Source organism: Myotis nattereri (assembly GCF_964212035.1).
Source record: "Myotis nattereri genome assembly, chromosome: 19".
NCBI classification, from domain to species: Eukaryota; Metazoa; Chordata; class Mammalia; order Chiroptera; family Vespertilionidae; genus Myotis; species Myotis nattereri.
The window spans coordinates 19,710,107-19,733,668 of record NC_138095.1 but is presented as its reverse complement, the minus strand read 5'-3'; the positions used below and the strand labels follow the sequence as shown (position 1 = coordinate 19,733,668).

At 51.1% G+C, this 23,562-nt stretch overlaps 1 protein-coding gene across 4 annotated transcripts in view; it reads right to left on the bottom strand.

Annotated features, from left to right (window-relative positions):
* NTM (neurotrimin) overlaps positions 1–23,562 on the bottom strand; it is an 857,156-nt gene that overhangs the window by 167,261 nt on the left and 666,333 nt on the right. For all 4 annotated transcript variants that reach the window (XM_081113622.1, XM_081113623.1, XM_081113620.1 and 1 more), the window contains exon 3: positions 5,579–5,811. In XM_081113622.1, the coding sequence (XP_080969748.1) occupies positions 5,579–5,811 (233 nt within the window). The remainder of the gene's footprint in view (positions 1–5,578; positions 5,812–23,562) is intronic.

Genomic DNA, 23,562 nt, shown 5'->3' with positions numbered 1-23,562 from the left:
CCCTCTCCCTTCCTCTCTGTAAAAAATCAATAAAATATATTTAGAAAAAAATAAAATAAAATAAATAAATAAAAAGAAATACAGTCAGGGTTCTGCGATGCCTTCCGCACTGTCCTTAATTTGTCAGAGGATTCAAGCCCATGGAGCTTTCCATTCACTCTGGGTTTTCCAAGTTATGTCCTCTTTCAAGGGAAAATGGAGACAGGAGTGAGGCCATTGTAGATAGTCCCAGAAGCCCGGCTCGGCAGCAGGACGGGGAGGGGTGAAGGGTTGAAACCCGCAGCTGGACTCTGAAGCAGCTCCTTATTAATTACGCTCATAAAGCAGAACACCCCGAGGTCAGAGCCAGGGAAATCACTCAGCCCGAGTTTTAATGAACCTTAGAGAGAGCTCCCTCGCCATGGCCTGAAAGATTATATTCAGCTGCCTCAGTGGGCATGGACATCCATGGGTGGTATTTCTTACTCTCACAAACTCATTCTGAATGAAGTTTTCAAGGTAAAATCAACAGTCTACGTGCCTGACCCCTGCACCTCTGCCACAGGATGTATTCCCAGATGACACTCCGGACGCCTTAGTGCCCGCCTCTCCCAGCGCTCCGACTGGAAATCTTAATGTCTCAATGGACTCCCACCTTTCCCCACCCCTCCCCGGACATTCAACCAGTCCCCTAATTCTGTCTCTTCTTCCCTAGTTACATCATCAGACTCTGGCCCTTCTCTGTCCTCGCTAACAAAGGAACCCAGCCCTCCATCGTTTTAAACAATTCCCTCCTGTCTTTAAAAGATCTCCATCTTCTCCACAAAACTCCACTCCTTTCTACAGCACACCTGGCCCTTCGGGTCAGTGAATCCCCCTCTTGCTTTAACTCCTGTTGGAATATAATGGCAATCACTTATTATTATTATTAATTCTCACCTGAGGATATGTTTAGAGGAGAGAGAGAGAGAGAGAGAAACATGGATGTGAGAGAGAAACATCGATTGGTTGCCTCCTGTATGCACCCCAACCAGGATTGAACCTGGATGTGCCCAGACTGGGAATTGAACCCACAACTTTGGGTGTAAGGAATGATGCTTCAACTGAGCCACTGGGCCAGGATACAGTCACTTACAGCACTGCCCAGTTGAGCTTTCTACTGTGATGGGAATATTACATGTCTGTACTGTCTAACGCTGTACCACTGGTCACATGCAGCTACTGAAGCATTTGAAATGAGGCAAGTATGGTTTTAGCTCATTTACATTTAATTTTAAATGGACACTATGATGAGTAGCTACTCAGTTCAGTCTTCAAGTCACCTCCCCCTTCCTGCCACCAGCCCCTTCTTCCTTCCCCTCCATCTCCCTCCACACAGGCCCAGGGCCACTCTCCTCCCCAAGGCTGTCCCTGTCCCTGTCCTGCCCAGGAGACTTGCCCCACATGCACCTCTGGGCTCTGTCTGCAGCCCTGAACCTGCTCCTGTCATGCCGACCCGTGCAAGTCACAAGCACATCACCTTTTTCCTGCAGGCTCGTCCCACACCCCTAGCCAGGCACACTGAGTCCTCTGTGCTGTGAGACGCACCCATACTCTACCTGTTCTACTTAATCACTGTCCCTCCATCCTCCCATGCTGCCTTCTGCAGGGGCAATCCTCTGTAGCCCAGGCCGGACGGACCCCAGTCCATTCTCCAGCCCTGCTGGGACCTTGGGAAACCATGTGGCCCACTAGGTGGCCTTTGAGCTATTTTCCTAAAAATCAAAGGGAGGATACAGTCCGATAGCCACAGGCAGTGAGAAAAAAAGAGCTGACCCACTGAAAAAAAAAAAAGCAATAAGCATTTCCCCTTTCCCTTACTACAAGGGTATGAAGTATTATCAGCAGATCTTAAAATATTCTAAGTACAAACCCAGATCGCACCACCAGTGAAAGGCTGTCCCGAGGCTGGGACTGCAGGTGCCACTCACAGCTGAAGATCTGAAGCAAGGAACCCAGGAAAGGCTGCTGGCCCATCGCTGCTGCACTTGCACGGGCCAACAGCCCGGGACTCAGCTGCACTGGGGAAGCCAGCCACCGTGTAAGCGGACCACCTGACTCCTGTGCAGGTCCTTTCTGAATCCTATCTAAATGTCAAATCAGGCCCAGCCAGTGTGGCTCAGTGGTTGAGCGTCAACCTGTGCAAACCAGGAAATCACAGTTCAATTCCTGGTCAGGGCATATGCCCGGTTTGCAGACTCAATCCCCAGTTAGGGGGCATGCAGGATGCAGCCGATCAATGATTCTCTCTCATCACTGATGTTTCTATCTCTTTCTCCCTCTCTGAAATCAATAAAAACATATTTTAAAAAAATATCTAATCAGCCAACACAGGGAAGGAGGACCCACCATGCAGGTGTGTCCAGACCCACAGCAATAGTGCCCATCAGGGTGCAGCCAGCAGCAGCCGTACTCTGGGCGGCTGAATTCTGGGGACGATTGGGGCAAACACTGTCCATGAATGGGAACCAGCTCGTCTGGGGCAGTTTGTTATTCATCCTCACAGGCTGTGCGTGGCCAGTCTAGCATTACCAGGGTTGTTTCCCAGTGGTCACAGCTGCATGGATGCGTGAGGCATGATGGGAGCATGCACTGGGCAAAGGGTCTGCTTCTTAGGCAGATGCAAGGATGGATCCTGGCTCTCGGCAAGAACCATGCATGTCGGATCACAGACACAGAGAAGATGGAGCACGAAGAACAAGTGGGATGGAGGCGTGCTTGAGAGGAAAGAGAAAGATACAGTCCCAGCCCTCAGCAGCTCTCGGGATACGACAGAAACGCATTACCTTCCTTCTGTGTGGGTTTATTTACATACAAAGCTGGCTGCGTATACATAAATGCACAGACTCATGGGCAGAGTTTCAGCTTACTCCTTTTTCCTGCTGTGTGTGTGTGTGTGTGTGTGTGTGTGTGTGTGTGTGTGTGTGTGTTTAATGATCATAATACCGTTTTGAAGACGTAACATGCCTAACTTTCACTCCAGCTGCCTCCCACTCTGGCTTGAGGAGCAATTTCGACAGAATCCAGACAGTCAGCTTCAGCAGGGGAACCAGGCTCCCTGCTCGGTACAATAAAAGCTCCCAAGATAAATATATATTATATTTAATCCCGGATGGTGATGCATCCTCTTTCCAATACAGAAACAGGGGAGTCGGCCTCTATTTAGTTTGTCTGGTTGCTTTAAAGAGGGGGAACAGGTTGGCCCTGGAAAACGATGGTCCTCTATTCATTAGAGTGTCAATAATGCCCAGGCCAGGCATATCGACAGCGGATTAGCTTGGGCTGAGTCTGTGTACAAGACCAGTGCCTTTTTTATCCCAGCTTGTCTCCAGATCAATACACCCATCAGCATTCGAAAATTAGCCTGAGATGAGATTCCGATACTTGAGGTGGTGTGTCAGGCTAAGAGGGCACCTCGCCAACTCACGGATGGGAACACCTCACTGGGGATTAGACGTTTTCCATTAGCTTGGACATGAACGAAAATTGATGTAGGGCCCCTCCCCTCCTCTCCTCCCATCTCCCTATCCTCCACATATCCAACCTTCTCTCTGTAACTCTATGTAAGACCTCGGAGCTATATTTCCTGCCATTTGATTCGATAAGCATTTACTACATGTTCCCTTTGGATAAGGCACTTACTTTAGGGCAGGAGCATATAAGCGTAAGAAAAAAAAATTACAAAAATATGATGCCTATTTTCAAGGAGGCTTCTAAATTCATCACTATCCCTTCCATTCTCCAGTTCATAACAGCCCTGCTTCCTACAGAAAATGTCTGTGACAGTCCTGCCCTGGTGTCATGGTCATTGCTAGATAGTCCACTCTCAACAGTACATGCATGGGGGACAGCCTGGGGCTTGGGGAATGGTTTCAAATGCACCACCTGGTATAGATGTAAATGATGCCACTGGGGCATTCTGGGAAACTCCTCAGACAATAGGGATTCTCAAGCTTTCTGGCCAACTATCTACAATAAACATGCATTTTTACATTAAAAACTTTCAATGATACAGAATTTTATGTAATAATACCTATTTGGTTGTTTGTAATACACTCTGATAGCTTCTATGCAATTCTACTTCCTTTAAAAACTGCTGTTTGCATCCAGCAGTTGGAAAAATATTCCTTTATACAACTAATGAAAGAAAAATTTCCTTTTGGAAATAAAGAGTAAGAAAATAAACAACCTGGTTTGACGCAGCTTGGCCACACCTGGAGGGCTCCGATGTCCCAGTGGTGTGACTCCCTGTCCCATCCAGGGCCCACGCTGTTCTCACTCCCGTTGTGTGTTCTCCGCATCCCTGGTCACACTGTCCCGCTCTTCACAGTTCCTGCCCACAATCCACGTGCACCCTGCCTTCCCACAGCCAGCTTTCCCTTCATTCTTCCAGCTCCTTTGCTTTTTTTCCTTCTTGAGCCACCTTTCTCCACCCAAGGTCTCCTTACACTCCCTGGGCACAGACAAGGTGGGGCAGGGGAAGGAGCCTCTGAAAGGGAAGTTTATTGCCTGAACCTGCCATTTGGGCAGGTGAAGCAAACTGGGAAAGAAGCAGCCACAGAGAAGCCAGGCTCTGTGCTCAAGGGCTGAAGCATAAAGCAAGGAATTGGTCCACTGTAAAAGTTGTCTTAAAATTTTTTTAAAAAACAACAGTAGGTTAATGAATAGCTATCACTTAAGCAGCATCTTATGTTCCAGCCCCTCTTCTGAGCATTCTGCACATTAACACACGTAAAAGGTGGGCCTCCCCACAGCTTCTCACGACACGGACCCATTGCACAGAGGGAAGTCCTGAGGCTCGGTTAGAAACCGGGTCCAAGTCTCACAGCCAGAAAGCGGCCGAGTCTGATTCCGAGGTCCTCCACGCTAGTTAGGGATGCATCACCGTGGCTAAGTATTGTCTGAATGCCCCGGGACCGGTTCTGCTTGGTGGGGAAGAGGCGAACACCATTCCCAGGGCCTGAGCATCAAGGAGAGAGCACAACCAAGAGAGACCCAAGGAGGAAACGAATGTACAGCTTCCCAAAGCTGGGGCTCAGGGGCACAACCCAAACTAAGTGAACCGGAGCCGGGGAGAACAACCCTGGGGCTGGGAGGTGAGGGAAGATGAAGTGAGCGGAAAACGATGGAGGTGGGGTACAGGATGCTTCCGGGTAGCTGCCAGCGCCCCTATATTGGGCTCTGCTTTCTCTGAAGGCCGCGTGAGGGTGTGGCAGGGAGACAGGGCCAGAACTGAAATGCTGCTCTTCCAATCAAGTGGGCTTAGAATTGGAAGGAACTGAAAAATCTTAAGAGGAGGAAAAACGGCCAAGAAAAGCAATAATTAGAGGAGAATTTTCTGAAAAAATATATTATTGGAACAAAAGCCAAAAAAATCCTAGTCCTATTCAATGGGAAAATGATTTGAAAACTTCCCATCGGATGGCAAGATGACAATTAAGAAGGTGTCCTGGCTGGATGGGACAGACAGACAGAACCCATTTCTGTTGAGGATCACAGACAAAATGTTTGACAGGCTCTCCAGCTGCCTGCTCAGACCGCCCAGCCAGACCCCGCCTACCTTGCACGATGAGGTGGACCCGCGAGGTCTTGGGGTGGTTGTCCGTCTGCACAGAGCAGGTGTACGGGCCCTCGTCATACACATCCACGTTCTGGATCTCGATGCTATACTGGGTTTGGGTGTTGCTCAGGAGAACCACGCGGGGGTCCAGGCACCACTTGTCGTTCCCGGCGTAGAGGATGGTGCTGCGGTTCAGCCAGGCCACACGGGTGACCCGGTTGTCAATGGTGCACCTGGAGGGAAGACCAGATGGACACGTCAGAAAAAACGGGAGCCATCAGGGTGGGGTCCCTGGCAAGGGTGGGGTGAGTTTTTGTGCCTGTCCCCGCTCCCTGCCCCAGTCTACACACATGCATGGCCTGGGTGTGATGGGTTATGGATGGCAATTTCTGGTATTGGCAGCAGAAGTCTCATGGGATTGTGGTGGTTCTCAACCTTCTGGCCCTTTAAATACAGTTCCTCATGTTGTGACCCAACCAAAAAATTATTTTCATTGCTACTTCATAATTGTAATGTTGCTACTGTGATGGATCATAATGTAAATATCTGATATGCAGGATGGTCTTAGGCGACCCCTGTGAAAGGGTCGTTTGACCGCCAAAGGGGTAGCGACCCACAGGTTGAGAACCACTGGTTAGAGCCTTAGAATATTAGATATGTCAGACTTCTGGGTCCTGAGCAGGTCAGTGCTTCTGTGACCACTGAGCACAGGGCCAGTGCAATGGTCCACACTATTCACAGTTAGAGCCCGAGGCATCTTCCCCAGCAGATGGCTGGGCCCTTCCAGCACAGCCAGCCCTCCTCCTGCTCCAGGATTTCCATGATGCATTATCCCTCATATTCCTTCCCAGGTGATCCAAGCGCACGGAGTCATTCAATACTTAGGACAACCCTATGAGGGAGGTTCTACAGGCAAAGACATTGAAGAACAAAGAAGCTAAACGCTGCCCCAAATCACACAGATAATATGCAACAGATCAGAGACCCAGATGGTAACTCCTAAACATTCTTCTCATCTGAGATGAGTGAGTTCTGACAGGAGGCTTCTGAAGTCAAAGCTAACTAGGGACCACCCCCACTGCAGCTCGTCTTCATTCTATTCGGGGGCAGAAATGTTCAATTATTGCTACATGAAAGGCTTTTCCCGAGATCTCAACACTGGCTGCACATGTAAAAACAGATGTTCTATCTTTTTTATTTTTGCATCTGGAGTCCCCAAAATGTGGCAGCTCCCTTCCCTTTCCCTACACTTTCAAATTTCCCAGTTGCTCTCGCCAACTCCTCGTCAATCTCTCTGTCTCTCTCTGTCTGCATCCGTTTTCTTCCCTCGCTATACCCACTGTGTCCTATGGTGTTAGGCTAAATTCACAACCGTTTCCTCATCCTGACTATAATGCTGGAAATAGCAACGTAGCCCAGTGGCTATAATGGTGCCTGGATTTTATATATGTTTTGTGGTGTCAAAGTACTCTTACATCCACACTGACTCATCTGATTCCTGCAATAAATCTGTGACATAGGTGACCTTACCCACTCTCTCCTTTAACGATCAGACTCCGGGGTTTGGAATGGCCTGGTGACTTGCCCCAGGTTAAAGAGCCAGGAGGTGACGTCAGCCCTGGCACTCAGGTGGTCTAGTTCCTGGTCCTGTGTGCTCTTAGGGATGCAAAGGTGAGTGCCAGCAGGGGGCACGATCGCTTCCACTGAATCCTCAAAATGGTCTGTGACCATAAACAGCCTGAGAACCACTGTCGAGTGCACCAGCCTCCTAGGCGGTCCCTCTCGAGAGGCGATACCTGCGCTGTGCATCCTTTCCGCTTGTACTTGTGCAAATGTCACCCGATCCTGCAGGGCCACTCAGGCGCAGGTGGGAAGCCTTGCTGAGAGCTCCCGCAGACAAAACCACTCAACTAGAGCGCCTTGCTCGCTGTCCAGCGGGATCTGTGCTGCCGACTGTTTCCTGGGCAGCACAGGGTAGGAATGATAGAGACCTAACTAGGAAACGACCCGGGGTCTTTCTGACAATGGGCACAGAGCACCTGCATCAGAATCCTAGGAGGAGTTTGTTACAGATTCTCTTTCCTACTGACTGAGAGTCTTTGGGAACTCCCAAAATGTTAATTTCTAACAATAGCCCAGTTTGGTCATGTCCACACCAACACTTGAAAAACACTGGGCGAGAGCGGAGCATCGCCATGACCAGCTACATGATTTGTGGGGTTTGGTGCAAAAGGAAAACGCAGAGCCCTTTGGTCGAGGATTCGAGAACGACTTCAAGGAGGTGACATCAGAGCACTGAACTGAGGGCAGGGCCTCGCTTCCAACAGGAAGCTGCGGAACCAACATTCAGAACCAGGGCTTTTGTTGTGGCTGTTCTTTGTCGGGTTTCTTTTTCTTCTTTTTTTCTCCTCAAATTCAGTGCTCTTGAATGTCCTTATCAGACTCCATCACATTTAAATTCAATGCTCATCTGACTCACCAGGAAGCCCTGATGCATACAGACTGCTGGCTCCAACCTGGTCTGGCGACTGCACTTGAACACCCATTCATTTAGACACCTGGTCCCGGTGAGCTGAGAGCAGCCGAGCGCGTGGGCCCCAGGAAATGAGTCTTGTTGGAAGCCGCCTTCCATTACTTCACGGGGGGAACTTTCTAATGACCAATATGCCCCGGCAGGCAGAGCGCTAGCTCTTTGCCCTCCAGCAGCCGAGGATCTGACCAGACACAGTTGAACGGCCCTGATGCGGGAAACGCTGACCGCCAGCCTCGAAACCGCCTGAATCCCTGTTTTGATGCCCACAGTGGGGCACCTTGCTGCCTCTTGCCGATGCGGGAGGGCTGTCCTGGCTTCCCTGGGAGTGTCTAATCCCTGGGATTGACTGGCACCGAGCAGTCTCACCACACGGCCCCGCGCTCACAGGGCCAAAGCTGCTCATCTGCAGGTGCACTCGCGCTCCAAACGCAGCCCATTCCCAGCGCAGCGGTGCGGCCCCTGTGATATACTGCGCTGAGGCGTTGGCGTAGCTCCAGCTGCGGTTTGGGCACATCCAAGGTCATGTTTAGATGTCCAAACCGTCACAGCAGGAGATCGGTCTTGTTGAGGCTCCTGGCATTAACGCCGGCTTCTGCAGAGATGGATCGCAGAGGGAACCTGGCCGCCAGCTCCTGTCACCTCCTCATCCTGCCCCCATCTTCCTGTCTCATTTATCGCGTCTCCACAACAATGCGGAGGAGACAGTTCTTTCAAGTGTTTTAAAGAAGCAAACTGAGCAAAATGCTCTCCCAGCCAGAGCCCGTGCTGCGGTTGGTGGGACTCAGGAGAAGATGGGGGGCAGGAAGGGGGAGGCTCAGTCAACAGGTTCCCTTTCATGCAGACACCTGCCCTCCACACAGACTCCCAAAACACACCGTGGTGTGTCACTTCCCCCATGAAGGTGATTGGCTGGGAGCAGGAAGGTGTCAGACTCAACTCTCCCCGGCTAACCCAGGGAGGCAGCCTTGTCCTCAGGGAACTAACTAGTCACAGGCTGGTGGGAGGCAGCTGGGAGGAGAACTGGGGATATAGGAAGGTTTGAAATGACCTCCCCACGCCTGGGAAGTCTCTCACTCTCCCCCCACAATCTGGATATAAGCGGGGCTCCCACAGGCTCATGCTCTCCGCCCACCCTGCCACGTGCAGAAAACAGAAGGACGGCCATTGCACACGTAGGGCGTTTGGATTCAGACCTGGAACTCCCAACTCCCCAAAGGCCAACCATCTCTCAACCCCGAAAGCCTCCATCCTCCAGCCTCAGTGCTGCCCTCAGGGACTCGGACCCCGGCCTTCCAGGCACTGGCCGCTGGCCTCGGGGGTTGGTGGGAGTGGCCTTCTCCTCTCACCAAGCCTGATGCTCTCCCCTCCAGAGTGTGCCCCACCGACAGCCCATGGCCTCACATCCTGGCAGAGTTCAGACAGACAAACAGACAGAGCCTGGGAGGGACTCTTGCTACCATTTCACCGCTAAGCCTCAGCGCCTGGCTCTGTGTGTCTGTCTGCACTCTGTTCCTTTTCTTGGAGAAGTTTTTTTCTTAGAGAGAACAGGCCTGCTAGATTTGAACCTATTCTCAAGGGTGTCCAGCCTGCATGGACCATCAATGCATTGTTTTCGGTGGTGAAAGCCTCATGTGCAGTTGACCAGAAGACCAGCCACAGGGGCCCGTGCTGGACCTTGCACCTGAGTGCAGCCCCTGGTGGAGAAAGCTGCACACCTCCAATTGTCTGCGGCTGCGCTGACGGTGCCAACACGCTACGATGCAGCCGTCTGTGGTCTTACTCTCTTGCAGATAAATGTGGCTTCATTACACTTGCTGCGTTTCTACACAGAGGGATAGCAAAAGGTGTTTCAGCAAGCCCAGGATGAGAGCTACAGAGATGGAGCCATACAAGCGTGGACTCAGGGCCTCCAGCTACTTGGGGGTTTGGGAGGCAATGAGAGTGAGAAGGAGAGAGAGAGACAGACAGACAGAGAGAGAGAGCGCGCGCACTTGAAATTGCTAGAAAAACAGACCCAACGTATATGAATGTTTGGACTCTTCTAAAGACAAAGAGTGTGCTGAAATAAAGAGAAGGATTATTAAAGAAAGAGGAAAAAATCCAGGCTTGGTCTTTCTTAATCCCACCTGCCTGGGGATCTGAGGACTATAATGGATTCAGGCAGTGGGTAATCCAGCCAGTCCTTCCATCAAATGGCCCTTTAACTGCTTTTGAAAAGCAACACATCTCCAGCCAGGTGGGGGGGGCTACGGTGAAATAAGCGTGTCCACCCTTCGCAGCACCTGGTCACAATCTCCTCTTATCGCACAGAAACGCTCCAATGGCCCCTAAGTTCGCTTTCTCTGAGCATTTGGCTTGCGCCCAGCCCGCCCCTCGAGCTTCACAGAGAAACATTACAGACCGGATGGCTCAGAAGTACCAACACCCGGCTGCTTGGGGTTGGCAGGTGCATCTTCCAGATGTGCTTCTGGGGGAAACCAACCAATGGGCAGCCAGGTGGCTTCACCACCGACCTGCAGACCATTCAGATGTCACTGAACCTTAGCTCTTTATTGCAGAAGAACCTCCCCTACTGGGGATGCTAATTTTGACCCTACTGGAACCCGCCCTCATCTCAATATTTACAACATTGCTTTGGGTCATGTAGAGAGAAAAACAATAAACTTGCACACAGCTCACACAGGCCTTGCAGATTTCAACCACTACTATTTCACTGTAAGTAAAAAAAAAACAAAAACAAAAAAAATACGGCTGTGCAGTACAAAATCTTTCTTAGTTAAGAAAACAGTGACAGGCTGATCATGCCTGGGTAGAAGCAGAAGGGACTCATAATAGAGGTGAAAGGACTCAGCAAATTTGCAGCTGTGCGCATGCTCCCTGGGATCCAGAGCTAGCAGAGGGCAGCGTGGAGGAAGCCAGGGGAGAGGAGAGAGAAGGCTCTGACGTCCGACTGCTGGAATCCATGTCCCAGCTCTCTCCTTGTGCCTCCACAAGTCCTCTCGCCTCACTGAGTTTCATTTAACTCACCTGTGATGGAAATAATGCTTCCCCCTGCAGGGCGTTCATGAGAAGATTAAATGGAACCATGCATGTAAATGCATTGCTTTGTATGTAATAGAAACCCAGCAAATACTATGATCATGCAATCTATCATACATGCCGCTTTCTTATCTTGGTGTTCAGACACATTACATCACTGAGTAGATGCTAAGTCCTGAATAAGGCCCTGCCTTATTGTCCTTATGTGCCCCTATTCAACATTGGATTGAACATGAAGTAAGCACTCAATAAATATCTGAGAACTGATTAATGCTTGATTAAAACCTCCCACCTTCCACAAATTGCTGATAAGTAAAAGACCATGGGCCTGTGTCTGGTGAAGGCCCGGGCTGTGAGAATACCTACCTACTCTGTGTGTCCCACCAACCGGAAATCACAGACACGTGCACACACCTCCCTCTGCCCTCTGTGAGGGTCAGACCAGTGGAGGCCTCATCTACACGTCTCCAATGTGTTGGGTAACGAGAAGGCGTGGCTGAGCACCTCTGAGAAGGGCTCTCGCTAAGCCCACCTATCCATCCGCCTGCCTTCCTGTCTGAGCCACAGCGGCACAATGGGAGACAAACTCTGCTGAGTTAGGTGGCCTGTGACTTTGCTGAAATGAATGGCTCAGTATTCTGATTTGTCCCGGTGACAAAAACCCGATACTAATTCACAGGCTGCGGGAGGCTTGGGACTGCTCCATAAGTCACATCACGCCCCTCAGTCACGGCTCCCACAAGCCACTTCTTTATTCTGGGACCACGTGCTTCGCCATGTGGAGGGAGGACTCGAAACAGGGGATGATCTGGGCAAAGGGACCCTTGACTGTGCCACAGGACCATGGACACAATCCTATGGTGACCAACACCAGGCTGCCTGGAGGCTCTTCTCTCCCTTTTTCCCCCTAACACAATGGGGAAATACCATGTGCGGGTGCGCACATACAGTGCGATTGAAACTTTGTGGTCCATGCGCAGAAGTCGGTATTTTGTGGAAGAGCCACACTCAAGGGGCCAAAGAGCTGCATGCGGCTCGCGAGCCGCAGTTTGCTGACCACTGTCCTAACATATTCAAAACTATCCAAATACAGAGGGTTTCTTAGATCCTTTGTGGAGACCAACATTTCCAAGCGGGGAGAGCCCAGAGCACTGAGGAGAGTTCAGTAGAGATCCATCTTGGACATCATCTGCCAATGACCTTGGGCTCCAGTGAATGACCTCCACAGAGCCCCATCTCACCTCCCACTGCATGGCTGCAGGCCTGTACCTGTTACACTGAACGGCTTCTCACCAGGACCTGTGCACACTGCTCAGTGTTTGGATTCACTGGCTCGCTTTACTTGCAATGCCTTCCTTACTGTTTGTTACCCTAATACCTATTTCCCTGCCAAGGCCAATGTTAAATATCATTTTCTATCTCAACTACCTTTGCTCCGCAAACATTTTTAATCCTCCACAAATGGTCCCCAGGCACACACCATCCTGGTGTGTACAGAGAGCAGCAGTCCATGCTATGTCTCCTGGGACAGGGGGAGCTCAGGCAGGACAGGGAGGAGATGATGTGATGTGCTTCTCTATTCCAGGGACTCCTGGTCACTTTTGGGGGAATCTGGGTCTTGTGAGAGTTAAGGTGGCCGTTTAGGTTGGAAGGAGCTTGCTAAATAGAAGAGGGCAGGGCAGAGGGAAGGACAGGAGCAAGCATGACGCAGCTGTGAAAATCCTGGCGTGATTGCGGAAGGATGGAAATTCAATCTGTGAAGAGTATGAGGCTTTGGGAGAAGAGATGAAGCCAGTGAGTGAGCACACCACTATCTCTGTGTCTCCTTGGCCCGCTGCAGAATGGCCGGTACCATAAGCAGGATCCCTAGTCCTCCAGCTTCTGGCTGGTGCAGCAGACAGCCTGGGAAGCAGTGGTGGAGGCAGGGTGGAGGGAGCAGGGGATGGGCAGCCACAGGCTACCTACGTGGCCCCATCAAAGATCACTGCTCCTGGCCCGGGCCCTCTCCACACAGCCCTGTCCCTCTGGTGGGAGCTGTGACCCCCTCCTTCTATCCATTCAGGCCTAGAGGTGAATAAGGCCTCCCGTTCTAGCCCAGGTCCTGCTGTTTTCCTGCATTGTGGTGACACCTTTGTAAATATCCACTTTATTAAACTCTCCTCAAATTTCCCAATGGAGTGTGCCATCTTTTTCCTATGGGAACCCTGACAATTTCAGTGGTGCACCATGCCACATAGATTTTTTTAACTTCATCCCGAAGACAAGAGAGACCAGAGAACCAAAATGAAGAGCTTTGCAATGGCGACATCAGAAAAGTACGGGTGGTTATAAAAGGCAAAAAGCTTGTGTGTTTCCTCCTGGGGGAGCGGGTCCTCCCGGCAGGATGGGGCTGGGAAGAAGAAATGGGATCTGGCAATGAATCTGTCTGCAATCCCCTTTCCTTCTATGCTTCGTCTCCCATCCCACGCTCCCTGCTGGACCCTGTGCAGCCTGTACCTGAGGCAGGGCCAGTGTCTTGGAGAATTGGAACCAGAACAGGTGGGGCAGGCACTACTAACTGTTGTCTGATCCAGACACATTTTACAATTATGCGCAGAAAACCAGGACCCTCTCAGGTAACCTGGGATGGAGGCCACCTTAGGCGCTGTGACATCCATGCTGCTAGGGACCTCGAAGCTCCTCCCAAGCCAGGGCCTTGAATGGTGGGGAGGAAAAAAATGTGCCAGGCTGGCAGACCTGTGACAGGAGTGAGCCTCCTGTGAAATCAGCATGCGTGTCACTCCTGGCCCATCTCTGGGGCTGGTCCCAACTCCAATTTCTTGTTGAAAAGCACCTCCCCCAGGCCTGGGCCCCTCCTGTCATCTCTAAAGGACCACCTCTGCTTAGGACTTGCACACCACCCCTTGGAAAGAACCTCACCGTTTAGGAGACCAAAACTGCAACCAAGGTCAAGAGCAGCTGACGTGTTACTTCCAGGGAGTGTGAAGCCGGCACCCGGGTGGGTCTGATCAATCAGCAGGTGGGGCCTCACTCCCCGGTTCTCACCCAGAAAACTGTGAAGCCTATTGGGAGAGGGAGGGTCACATGGATGTTCCAGGGTAAGACCACAGCGGCTCATTCGGTTTCCTGGGAAGAGACCATACACTATATCAAGCCCTGCAGTGCCTGAAGGAGCCTGAACTCCATCCAAAGGGACAAGGAGGCTCCTGGGTCCCAGGGCCTCCCAGCTTCTCACTGAATGACCTTAGCCACGTAGTAGCACCTCTTGGTGGTGGCCCTGTGTCTGAAATGATTGCCCAGGGCCCGCAAGGGAGTTAGGGGAAGTTAGGGACAGTGGCCAGCAGGGGCTGACCATGGGGGGCCTGGAAACCGCTCTCCCTACCGTACCTGCTGGATCTCACCCTCACCCTCCTGGCTATTTGCCTGGAATGAAGCCTCCACTTGGCTTCTGTCCCTCCCTGCCCTGCTTCCCTCACTCCTCCTGAGGTCTCTCTAGGGATCACTTCCTTAACAAGTCACTTTCTCACCAATTCCAATCCCAGGGCCTGCCTCTGGGCTCTGAACTAAGGCAGCCCATTGTAGTTCCCACACACGTTTTGTGATCAGAAGGGGAAACCTTTAAGGAGAGGAGCCTGAGAAGCTTGGGAGGCTGCAAAGAGCAGATGCCAGAAAGATGCCCAGGGCTCTGCCGCCAGGCTTTGGGCAGAGGGCAGAGTGGGTGGTCTGGGCTCAGAGAGAGGAGATGAGAGGGGGCTGAGGAGAGCCTGAAGCCGAGAAGAGCAGAGGGAGCTGGGGACAGCCAGGAGGACAGACACCCAGGGGAATACAACCCAGCAAAGCGTGGGTCCTCCAGGAGACATCGGGGCACATTTCCAGTGTGTGGTGAGGGGAGAGCATAGGGATTGGAAATCCCATTGAGGGAGCGAGCCCTGAACTCAGGATGAACGAAAAACACCTGCATAAACAGAGAACAGGTGAGAGGGTGTGCTCCACAGGAGGAAAGTGCAGTCCAAACGTGTCTATGGACAAGGGGAGATGTTAAGTGTCTGTTGTGACAGACGTAGGGACCCTGTGGGGATGCAGAGGGGCCAGCATAATAAGGAAGACTAGGGTCAGCTTGCCATAAGGCCCCCAAAAGCCACGCTGAGGGGTTTGCTCTCACCGGCACCAGTGGACGGCTGCTGAAGGGGGGTGGGTGGCTGAATGGCATGAGGACCTCCCCTTTAAGAGCCATGTAGGAGAGTGACAACAATGGGGTGGGAGCCAGACACTGCCAGGAACCATGTCAATGCTGACGGTCCCCTGTCCACATGGGTTTCCCTTCCAGATATGGTGGTTCTTATTCACACCATCAAATATCTAAACAGATGTTGGAGACATGATCAGCCTAAACCATGCTGTGGCCGAGGGACTGCTGTGGCTCCCAGGCCTCTTACACATCCCCGAGGCCCATGTAATAACCTTTCCACTGACAAGGATGCTCCACCAGGCCTACCCTTCACCTTCTCCTTATTTGCACTTCATTTCTCGTTGTTATCTCAAAAGATATGAGTAGACCGAGGGGTGCAAGAACAGGTTGACTGAATTATTCATTTGAGCGCCTACTGTGTGCCATGTATGTATTAGAGCTTCAGCAATGCAATGCACTACAGAGATAGACAAGACAGACACGGACAGACGTATGGCTCTTGCAGAGGAGAGGCGAGGAAAGGCACATTGTAATGAAGTGTAGGGTGTCAGGAGGGGACACGGGGTGCTGGGGACCCTAGTCTCAGGGCGCGGGAGGGTCTTATAGAAGTGATGTTTGTGCTGAGAACTTTAAAACCCCGTCTACATTTGGTGCTTGGGAGAGCCTCAGAGACCATCTACTGACCTACAGATAAGGAGCTAGAGACGTCGTGAAGATGACCCCACTACTTCATTTAGAAGCCTATGGCCTATGGCTATGTAGCTAATTACTTCGAGGAAGGCCCAGGATGGGAGTCTGCATTTCCGGATTCCTTCACCTGAGAAAAATAAGTGTTTTCTTCTAGGAGAGATTCTGTAATGAACACCTCAAAGTCTTGACAATGTGGTGGGTGTTCCTCGGATTTTAACAGTATCTCCACCATATGGAAGCAGCTCTGCATCTGTATATTTCATCTGACCTAGCCTCAGCCTGCGTGCTCCTATGTAAGGGAAGCGGTAACCATGCCCAGCGGTTTGGGCTGGATTTCCATGGAGTCCAGCTGGCTGGGTGCTTGTTGCACCACCAAACCTGCTGTGACAAGCCTGGGTGCCTAGACGTCCTCTGGCGCCATTGTCATCTGTGTCACACGTGGGGAAAATCTCTGCTCCCTCCTTTCTCGTGGTTTTCAGGAGGGTCAGAGTCAATATTTAAGGGAAGAGTATGAAGGACTCTAGAAGAATAGGCAGGTGTTGGAGTTTACAAATCCTCGATATTATTGTCAAGTAGCTATATGCATGCCGCCATCGCCGTCTCGGCATTAAACATTTATTTATTGTGCGACTCCACCTGTGGAGAGCAGTGCTCACTCTTCAGAACAAAACATATTCCTTATTCTCTGTAGTTTAGGAGCTGATGATACCAAGAAGATAGCAGCTACTTAAATGAAAGAAAGCAGGGGACCTGCACAGGCAATTTCGTAGCAAACACGGTACAGATAGAGAGGAAGCGGCTCTGGCTTAACCCTGAAAACACAATACTCGGCTCGGTACCTAAAGCAGGATGCCCGTGGGGGGGCTCTGTAGGTCTTTTCTCTGACCCCCTCAGACAGAGCAATGGTGGCCCCGCTGAGGGAGGTGGGTGCAGGCGGAGATGGAGGGGGAGGCGGAGGGTCTGCAGATGCAAACGTCAGCCAGGGGAATTGGTCCTCTCGGCGCGCCTCCCGAAGTAATTTCCTCCAACCAGTGATGGGCAAGTAATTGTCTGAGTCCTTCACAGAAACTCTCGGCGCCTTTGGTGAAATTCTCAATTAACTGGTCTCCCTAGGACACGCAGATAGTACTTTCTCTGCATGAATTGCTCCCTGATTTTGTTCATTCAACAACAAGCTCAAAGTGTTCCCTAATCTCATCCCAATGGACCACCTTCTAAACGCCAGGCACTGGGGGTGGGTGGGAGGATCTAATCCCCCCTCACCTGCCAGGTTGGCTGCAGCACCAGCCTCTCCCACTGGCCTCTGGCCTCTGCAGTCAACCCTACAGTCCTGGGGTCACCAAGCTTTCGGACCTCACGGACCACCAGTGAGATGTATTTGTTCAAAAGCCTTCAGTGGCTCTCACAGTCCTCGGGATGAAGCTCAAACCTTTCAGGATAACCCACAGGATGCCGCCAGCCTCATTCAGCCCAGTCGCCCCACGAGGGAGCTGATCACAGCCCTGTCTGTGGTGTCCTCAGATGGCATGTGCTCCCCCACCACCAGCCCAGTTCCCATCCCTCCATCTGGGGCGCCTCTCCCCACTTCTCCTTCACCTGCACCTCCCTTCACAAGGTTGCCTCTGCCCCAGGACAATGGCCCTGACTTCCTCCACTCTGTAGCATCTTACACACTGGTCACAAGGCTTCCAGGCCACAGGGCGGTGGCGAAGGCAGGGTATTTCATTTGTTTTTAGTTTTTGACCCCGTAGGTTTGTTGTGCTCACCATGGTACCCCGTCCCTTGTCACTGTCAGCAAGTAAACATCTCCATTGCCTGCCATGAAGGCACAGGCAGCAGGCATCCCTCCTGCCCCAGGTGTCTCTGAGACAATGGGGAGCCTCAGGCGCAACCCGAGCACTGGAATCACCCGGCTGTTCTCCAGGGTGGCTCATGCCCGGATGCAGGAGCCTACCATGCGGCCCGCCCGTGTAGCACGGCTGAGCCTCGCTACCAGAGGTCACCGGGCCACATCTCATGCTCCACGAAGGTTGCAAAGCAAAAAGGGAGCGAGCAGGCAGCATACATTTTGTGGGACCGTTTCTGTTAGTTACCCAGAGCAGTCAGAGCTCACACTCTACTGGTGCGTGATGGCACATACAAACCTCTAGCTCAGCGGTTCTCAACCTGTGGGTCGCGACCCCGTTGGCGGTTGAACAACCCTTTCACAGGGGTCGCCGAAGGCCATCCTGCCTATCAAATATTTACATGACGATTCATAACAGTAGCGACATTACAGTTATGAAGTAGCAACGAAAATAATTTTATGGTTGGGTCACAACATGAGGAACTGTATTTAAAGGGCCAGAATGTTGAGAACCACTGCTCTAGCTGATGATTGCATCTGGGGGAAGCATCCAAACAAAGCTGGGGCAGAGACAGATTTCTAACCCCAGACCCGGGCCTGTGAAATGTCTGATCCTGGGCGAGTGATTTCGCCTCCGTGACCCTGTTTCCTCATCTGCACAAGACAGAGCGATGTCCCCGCGGGCCCCGGCGCTGCAGGGGTGCCCGGGTCTGCTGCCAGCACCCCCACATTTGCCCTGTGCCTGCTGCGCCACGCTGTCCTGGAACCTTGACTGTTCCACTGTTTGCCAAGGTTAGCAGGTTAGAATGCAAAGTGGGGTGGAATTATGAAGGCAAGGATGCCCGTTACTAAAATGCAATACATGCAAACAGGCCTCTACATCTTATGCAAATTCTTAAGAGGAAGAGGGCTGTGAGTGCAAAAGTGCACGTTCTATTTCACCTCAGCAGGACACAAAGGATCAAATGATATTAACAAGGGTTGAAATGCAGGGGAGTGAAATTAGAACCATCATTGCTCCTTTCATTGTCATTATCAGGAGAATCACACCAGAACCCAACAAAGAAGTCAGAGGGGTAAAAAGGTAGCATCTTCCCCTTCCTCCCGCTTGCCAGACACATCCCTCTCCTTCATCTTGTGCTTCCTGTGGCCGAGGCGGTGTTTCCCAGCAGCCCCCTGACAAAGTCAGCCTGGTCTCCTGTGTGAGGCTTCGTCCCTCCCCCCCCACCCCACCCTCCACCCCCCTACCTCCCGGTTAATCAGTTGATCTCTAGATGCACGTGGCCTGCCTGCCAAGATGATCTAATATCAGTCACCTCTGGCCTCCATTCTCCTTCTGCGAATATTCATGTGAAAATGAATCTCCTAAGGCCCCAAGTCCCAAAGGTCTCTGGCAATGGGCTCTTCTAATTAAGAACAGGATGCACTTGGGTAGTTTTAGCTTTGTCAGAACCTGTTTGAAATGTTCAATGGTCAGCAGAACCGAAGGAGAAAGGGGGTGGCGATAGCTTGTCTGCAATAGCTGAGATGATTCTTAAAATGCGGAAGCCAAATTGCACCAGAAAATCCATAAACGGGAAACAAGGAGGGGAGCAGAGGCGAGGTGGGGGAAGGGGGTGACCAGAGCTCCACTGTCTCCCAGTGGCCAGGCCTGCACTGCTGGTCCCTCCAATAACCCATATATCCTTCTTCCCGTCTTTCTAATCGTGTGCTACAAACCCGGACTTGAAAGGATTGGTGGAGGGAGGCAACTATTTTGTGTGTGTGTTGAAGAAAAATGAGGGTATTAACAGCAGAAATCCAGTTTTTATTGCCTAACAAGTCTTCATTCAGAGACTTTAAATCGGAGCAGCAGGAAGCTGCAGGTTGACCCAAAGCTGACCTCATTTCTTGGTGGGTGTGAAAAACCCACCTAAGGTTTACATTGATGAATCCCACCTTCAGGTGCTCCTGTCCCAAAAGTCAGGACAGGAGCCCAGAGGGTCTACGTGATTGGTCAGTTTCTCCGAGTCCTGGTATACAGGCTCCTTAGGGCTCGGGCTGGGGGATCTGTCTGTACCCCTTTGCTATGTTACTACAGATAAAGTCAAACCTTCTGGGTCCATGCCTATGCAAGAGGCTGAAAACAACCCTCCACGTTGGCAATAAAATCATCATTAGAGACCCAATAGTAGCAATACTTCCTACACTGTTGTAGGCATGATACAACATTGCTCTCTCTAGAAATACAGGTAGTTTTAGATACAAAGTTCTTCCATGACCATCTGCAAACTGCGAGAGTATATGGCTAAATAGAGTCTATCTCATCTGACTCTATCCCCCTCACCCCACACATGCACTGCTTTTGCAAATTGCTTTTGCAAACTGTATAAAGTGAAGTCTTTATATAAAAGCCTATCCCCTCCCCCCCAAACGCCATTCCATTTCCAGGCAAAGTTCCCAGCGCTGCCCATCACGATTTCTGACCTTACCAGCTGTCTGTATGTGTGTGGTCTCCTGGAGAGTCAGCTCGGCCAGATGAACTCCTGCACCCCAACTACAACCCACTGGAAAATGCCCTGTGGCTTCCATTCCTGAAGGAAGGAGATGTGAATCTTTACAGCCCGGGCCAGCCCACAGGGAGGTCTCTGCAGAGACCACCTCTGCCACTTCCCTCTCTGCCGTCCCTCAGTAGCTTCTATATCAGTGATGGCGAACCTATGATACGTGTGTCAGAGGTGACACGCGAACTCATTTTTTTTGGTTGATTTTTCTTTGTTAAATGGCATTTAAATGTATAAAATAAATATAAAAAATATAAGTCTTTGTTTTACTATGGCTGCAAATATCAAAAAATTTCTATATGTGACACGGCACCAGAGTTAAGTTAGGGTTTTTCAAAATGCTGACACGTCGAGCTCAAAAGGTTCGCCATCACTGTTCTACATCCTGGTGCTGAGAGAGTAAGGGGCCTGGCAGCAGAGGAGATGTAATATTTCGTATGCATATTCACAAGACATGTATTATCTGTAGAACACTGTTTGGAAATTGCTCTGCTATTTGATTTGAGATAAACGATTAGTAAACATGTTTATCAAAGTAAATAAAACCTGTAGGGTGGCTTTAATTGGATTCACATACATTCGTATCTGGGTGACCTGAAAAGCAGACCCCTTCTGAGAGGACCTGCGGCATCGCCTGCCCCGTGCCCTGTGCCCTGTCTTCCTCTCTGTCTTCCTCTCGCCCCTCCTTCTGCACCAAGATTTCATCTAAGCCCTGTCCCGCCCGCCTTCTTCCGGGGGAATGTGGAGGACACGCCGGTGAGCTGGCCCAAATGGAAGAATATCATTTGTCCACAAAAGCCTGAAAAAGAGTGTAAAACTTGCAGAGGGTCAACAGCCACGTGACAGGGCTGCCTGGTGCTGGCACTGGAGGAAGAAGGGCGGACGGGAGGCCGGAGCTGGGCTCTGGAACACGCAGACCATAAACCTAGACATCGCTCAGCTTGCCGGCGAGCCATCCTTTCTCCTATTAATAGCAGCGTCTCCCATCCTGCTTGCCCCAGAAAAACGAAATGAATGAGGCTTGGCTGCAAGTGTAGGACAGAATAAAGCCCAGGATGGCAATAAATCGGAGTGCCGAGTGGCAGGCGCTGTAATCCGCCGCAATGACTCTCTGGCTCAAGGAAAAGCACCTCTTTGGGGAGCCAGGGGAGGGGATCAATGCCCATAAATGCATCCGAGGCAGCGAGCAACACAGAAAAAACAGATCCGTTGACCAGGACATGCGGCAGATTGCAGGTTATAAAACCAAAAAGAAAGTCATTAAAGTGGTGGGCAAAGGGCGTGGTCATGCGCCGTGGGTGCCATGGGGACCTGTGCTAGAAGGGGCTCAGAATGCCCCAAGGTTCTGTCCATGCAGCCCTGGGCTCCTGCATTGAGATCCTCCCCTCCGCACAGACCACAGACAGGGAGCCACGGAGGATTTATTGCCACTTAGGCAATAGGTCTATTTAGAAACACATTCCGAGCAGCTTATCAGGGTACTCGTACATCACACGCATATTGAGCTGTATTCATTTGGGGTTCAGGTTGCTTTAACCAAAGACTTTCCTGGGAGGCATGCCAGGGTATGTTTTCTGGAACAAGTCCACTCTTCTGTCTCATTCTCCACCTTCTGCTCCAGCAGAGGGCAGAGTCGCCCTGTCAGACACCAGCCTGGCCCCGGGGGGTGGGAGGGGGGCAGTTTGCACAGGAGTCCAGGGAGAAGGACCAGAAAAGCACAGACATGAATGGATGTTCATCCTGTAAGGCATGCATGTCAAACTCAAAGGCTAATACGGGCCAAATAAGCAAGGTTTAAGTTTCTGTGGGTTGCCAAAAAAAAGCTTCAATTTTCACAGAAATGTAGGTTTTTTTTCGAAAAGTATAGTATATATATATAAAAAAAAACAAAACAAGAGCAATGATAAAATTAATGTTTTCTTCCTGACACTTGGCATCTCTTCTCTGCTACTGTCTTTCCTACTTTGGGGGAAATCTTGTTCGCAGTGATTACTTCCAAAACTGACCCAAGGTGAATGTCAGTAATTCTGGATCTGACGGGAGACTTATTTCCTTTCATAATTGTAAATAACTACTAACACCGTTGTATTGTCTGGGCCGCAAAAATATCCGTTGTGGGCCGCATGTGGCCGGCAGGCTACGAGTGTGACATGCTTGCTGTAAGCAGCGGTTCTCAACCTGTGGGTCGCAACCCCTTCAAATACATCCTGCATGTCAGATATTTACATGACGATTCATAACAGTAGCAAAATGACAGTTATGGAGTAGCAACGAAAATAATTTTATGGTTGGGGGTCACCACAACATGAGGAACTGTATTAAAGGGTCGCGGCATTAGGAAGGTTGAGAACCACTGCTAAGGTGAATGTAGGGATACTGCCCGGAACTCCCAGGACAAAAGACTGGGAGCAGGACTGAAAGGAGTGAGTTCAAGGGCCCTGGTGCGCAGTGCCTCAGTTCCCCAGCCTGGCGGATGAGCCAAGGAATGAATCCTTTCATTCCTTGTGAGTAAAACCATTTTACAGGCCACAGAGAGCGCCTTGGACAGCACAGCACTGTAGAGGCAGCCACAGAGACCTAGGCCAGCCCAGCCAGGAGCAGAAGTGAGGCATGCTCCCAGCCTCCTTGCTCTGCCTGCGGCTGCCCCTTCCCTGGCTCCCGCTCTGTGTGCCCGCCAGCCCTCACCCTTTTCTTCCTGTCTTTCTTTGGCTCCCTTAGCTACCCTCTCCAGCGCCTCGCCTCCTGGGAGAAATAAAAGCAAAACCCGAAACAACTCCTATGGGGGAAATGACAGCAGCTGTTTCCCCCTCTTCTGTCCTCTCCTTGGGAGGTGGCTGCGAAGTTCAGGCTCGCTGCCAGCAATGGGGGGAGCTTTGATTTCCAATCTGAGCGCCTCATTTTGTCAGCCTCTGCATACCACACCGCAAACAGCATGGCCCCATCTATCACAGGAAAGAAGGGGGAGGGAAGGGAAAAAAAGAACTCACCACCTTCCATAAGGAATGTGTGGGCATCTCTGGTCCGCCTCAGCACTGTCCCTGCACCTGTACCTGCCACGAGGAACCCCGCTGGGCTGCAGGGACCCTGTCCCCCCACTACTGTCCCCAGTGCTCCTGTACCTACAATTTCCATCCAACAGGCTTT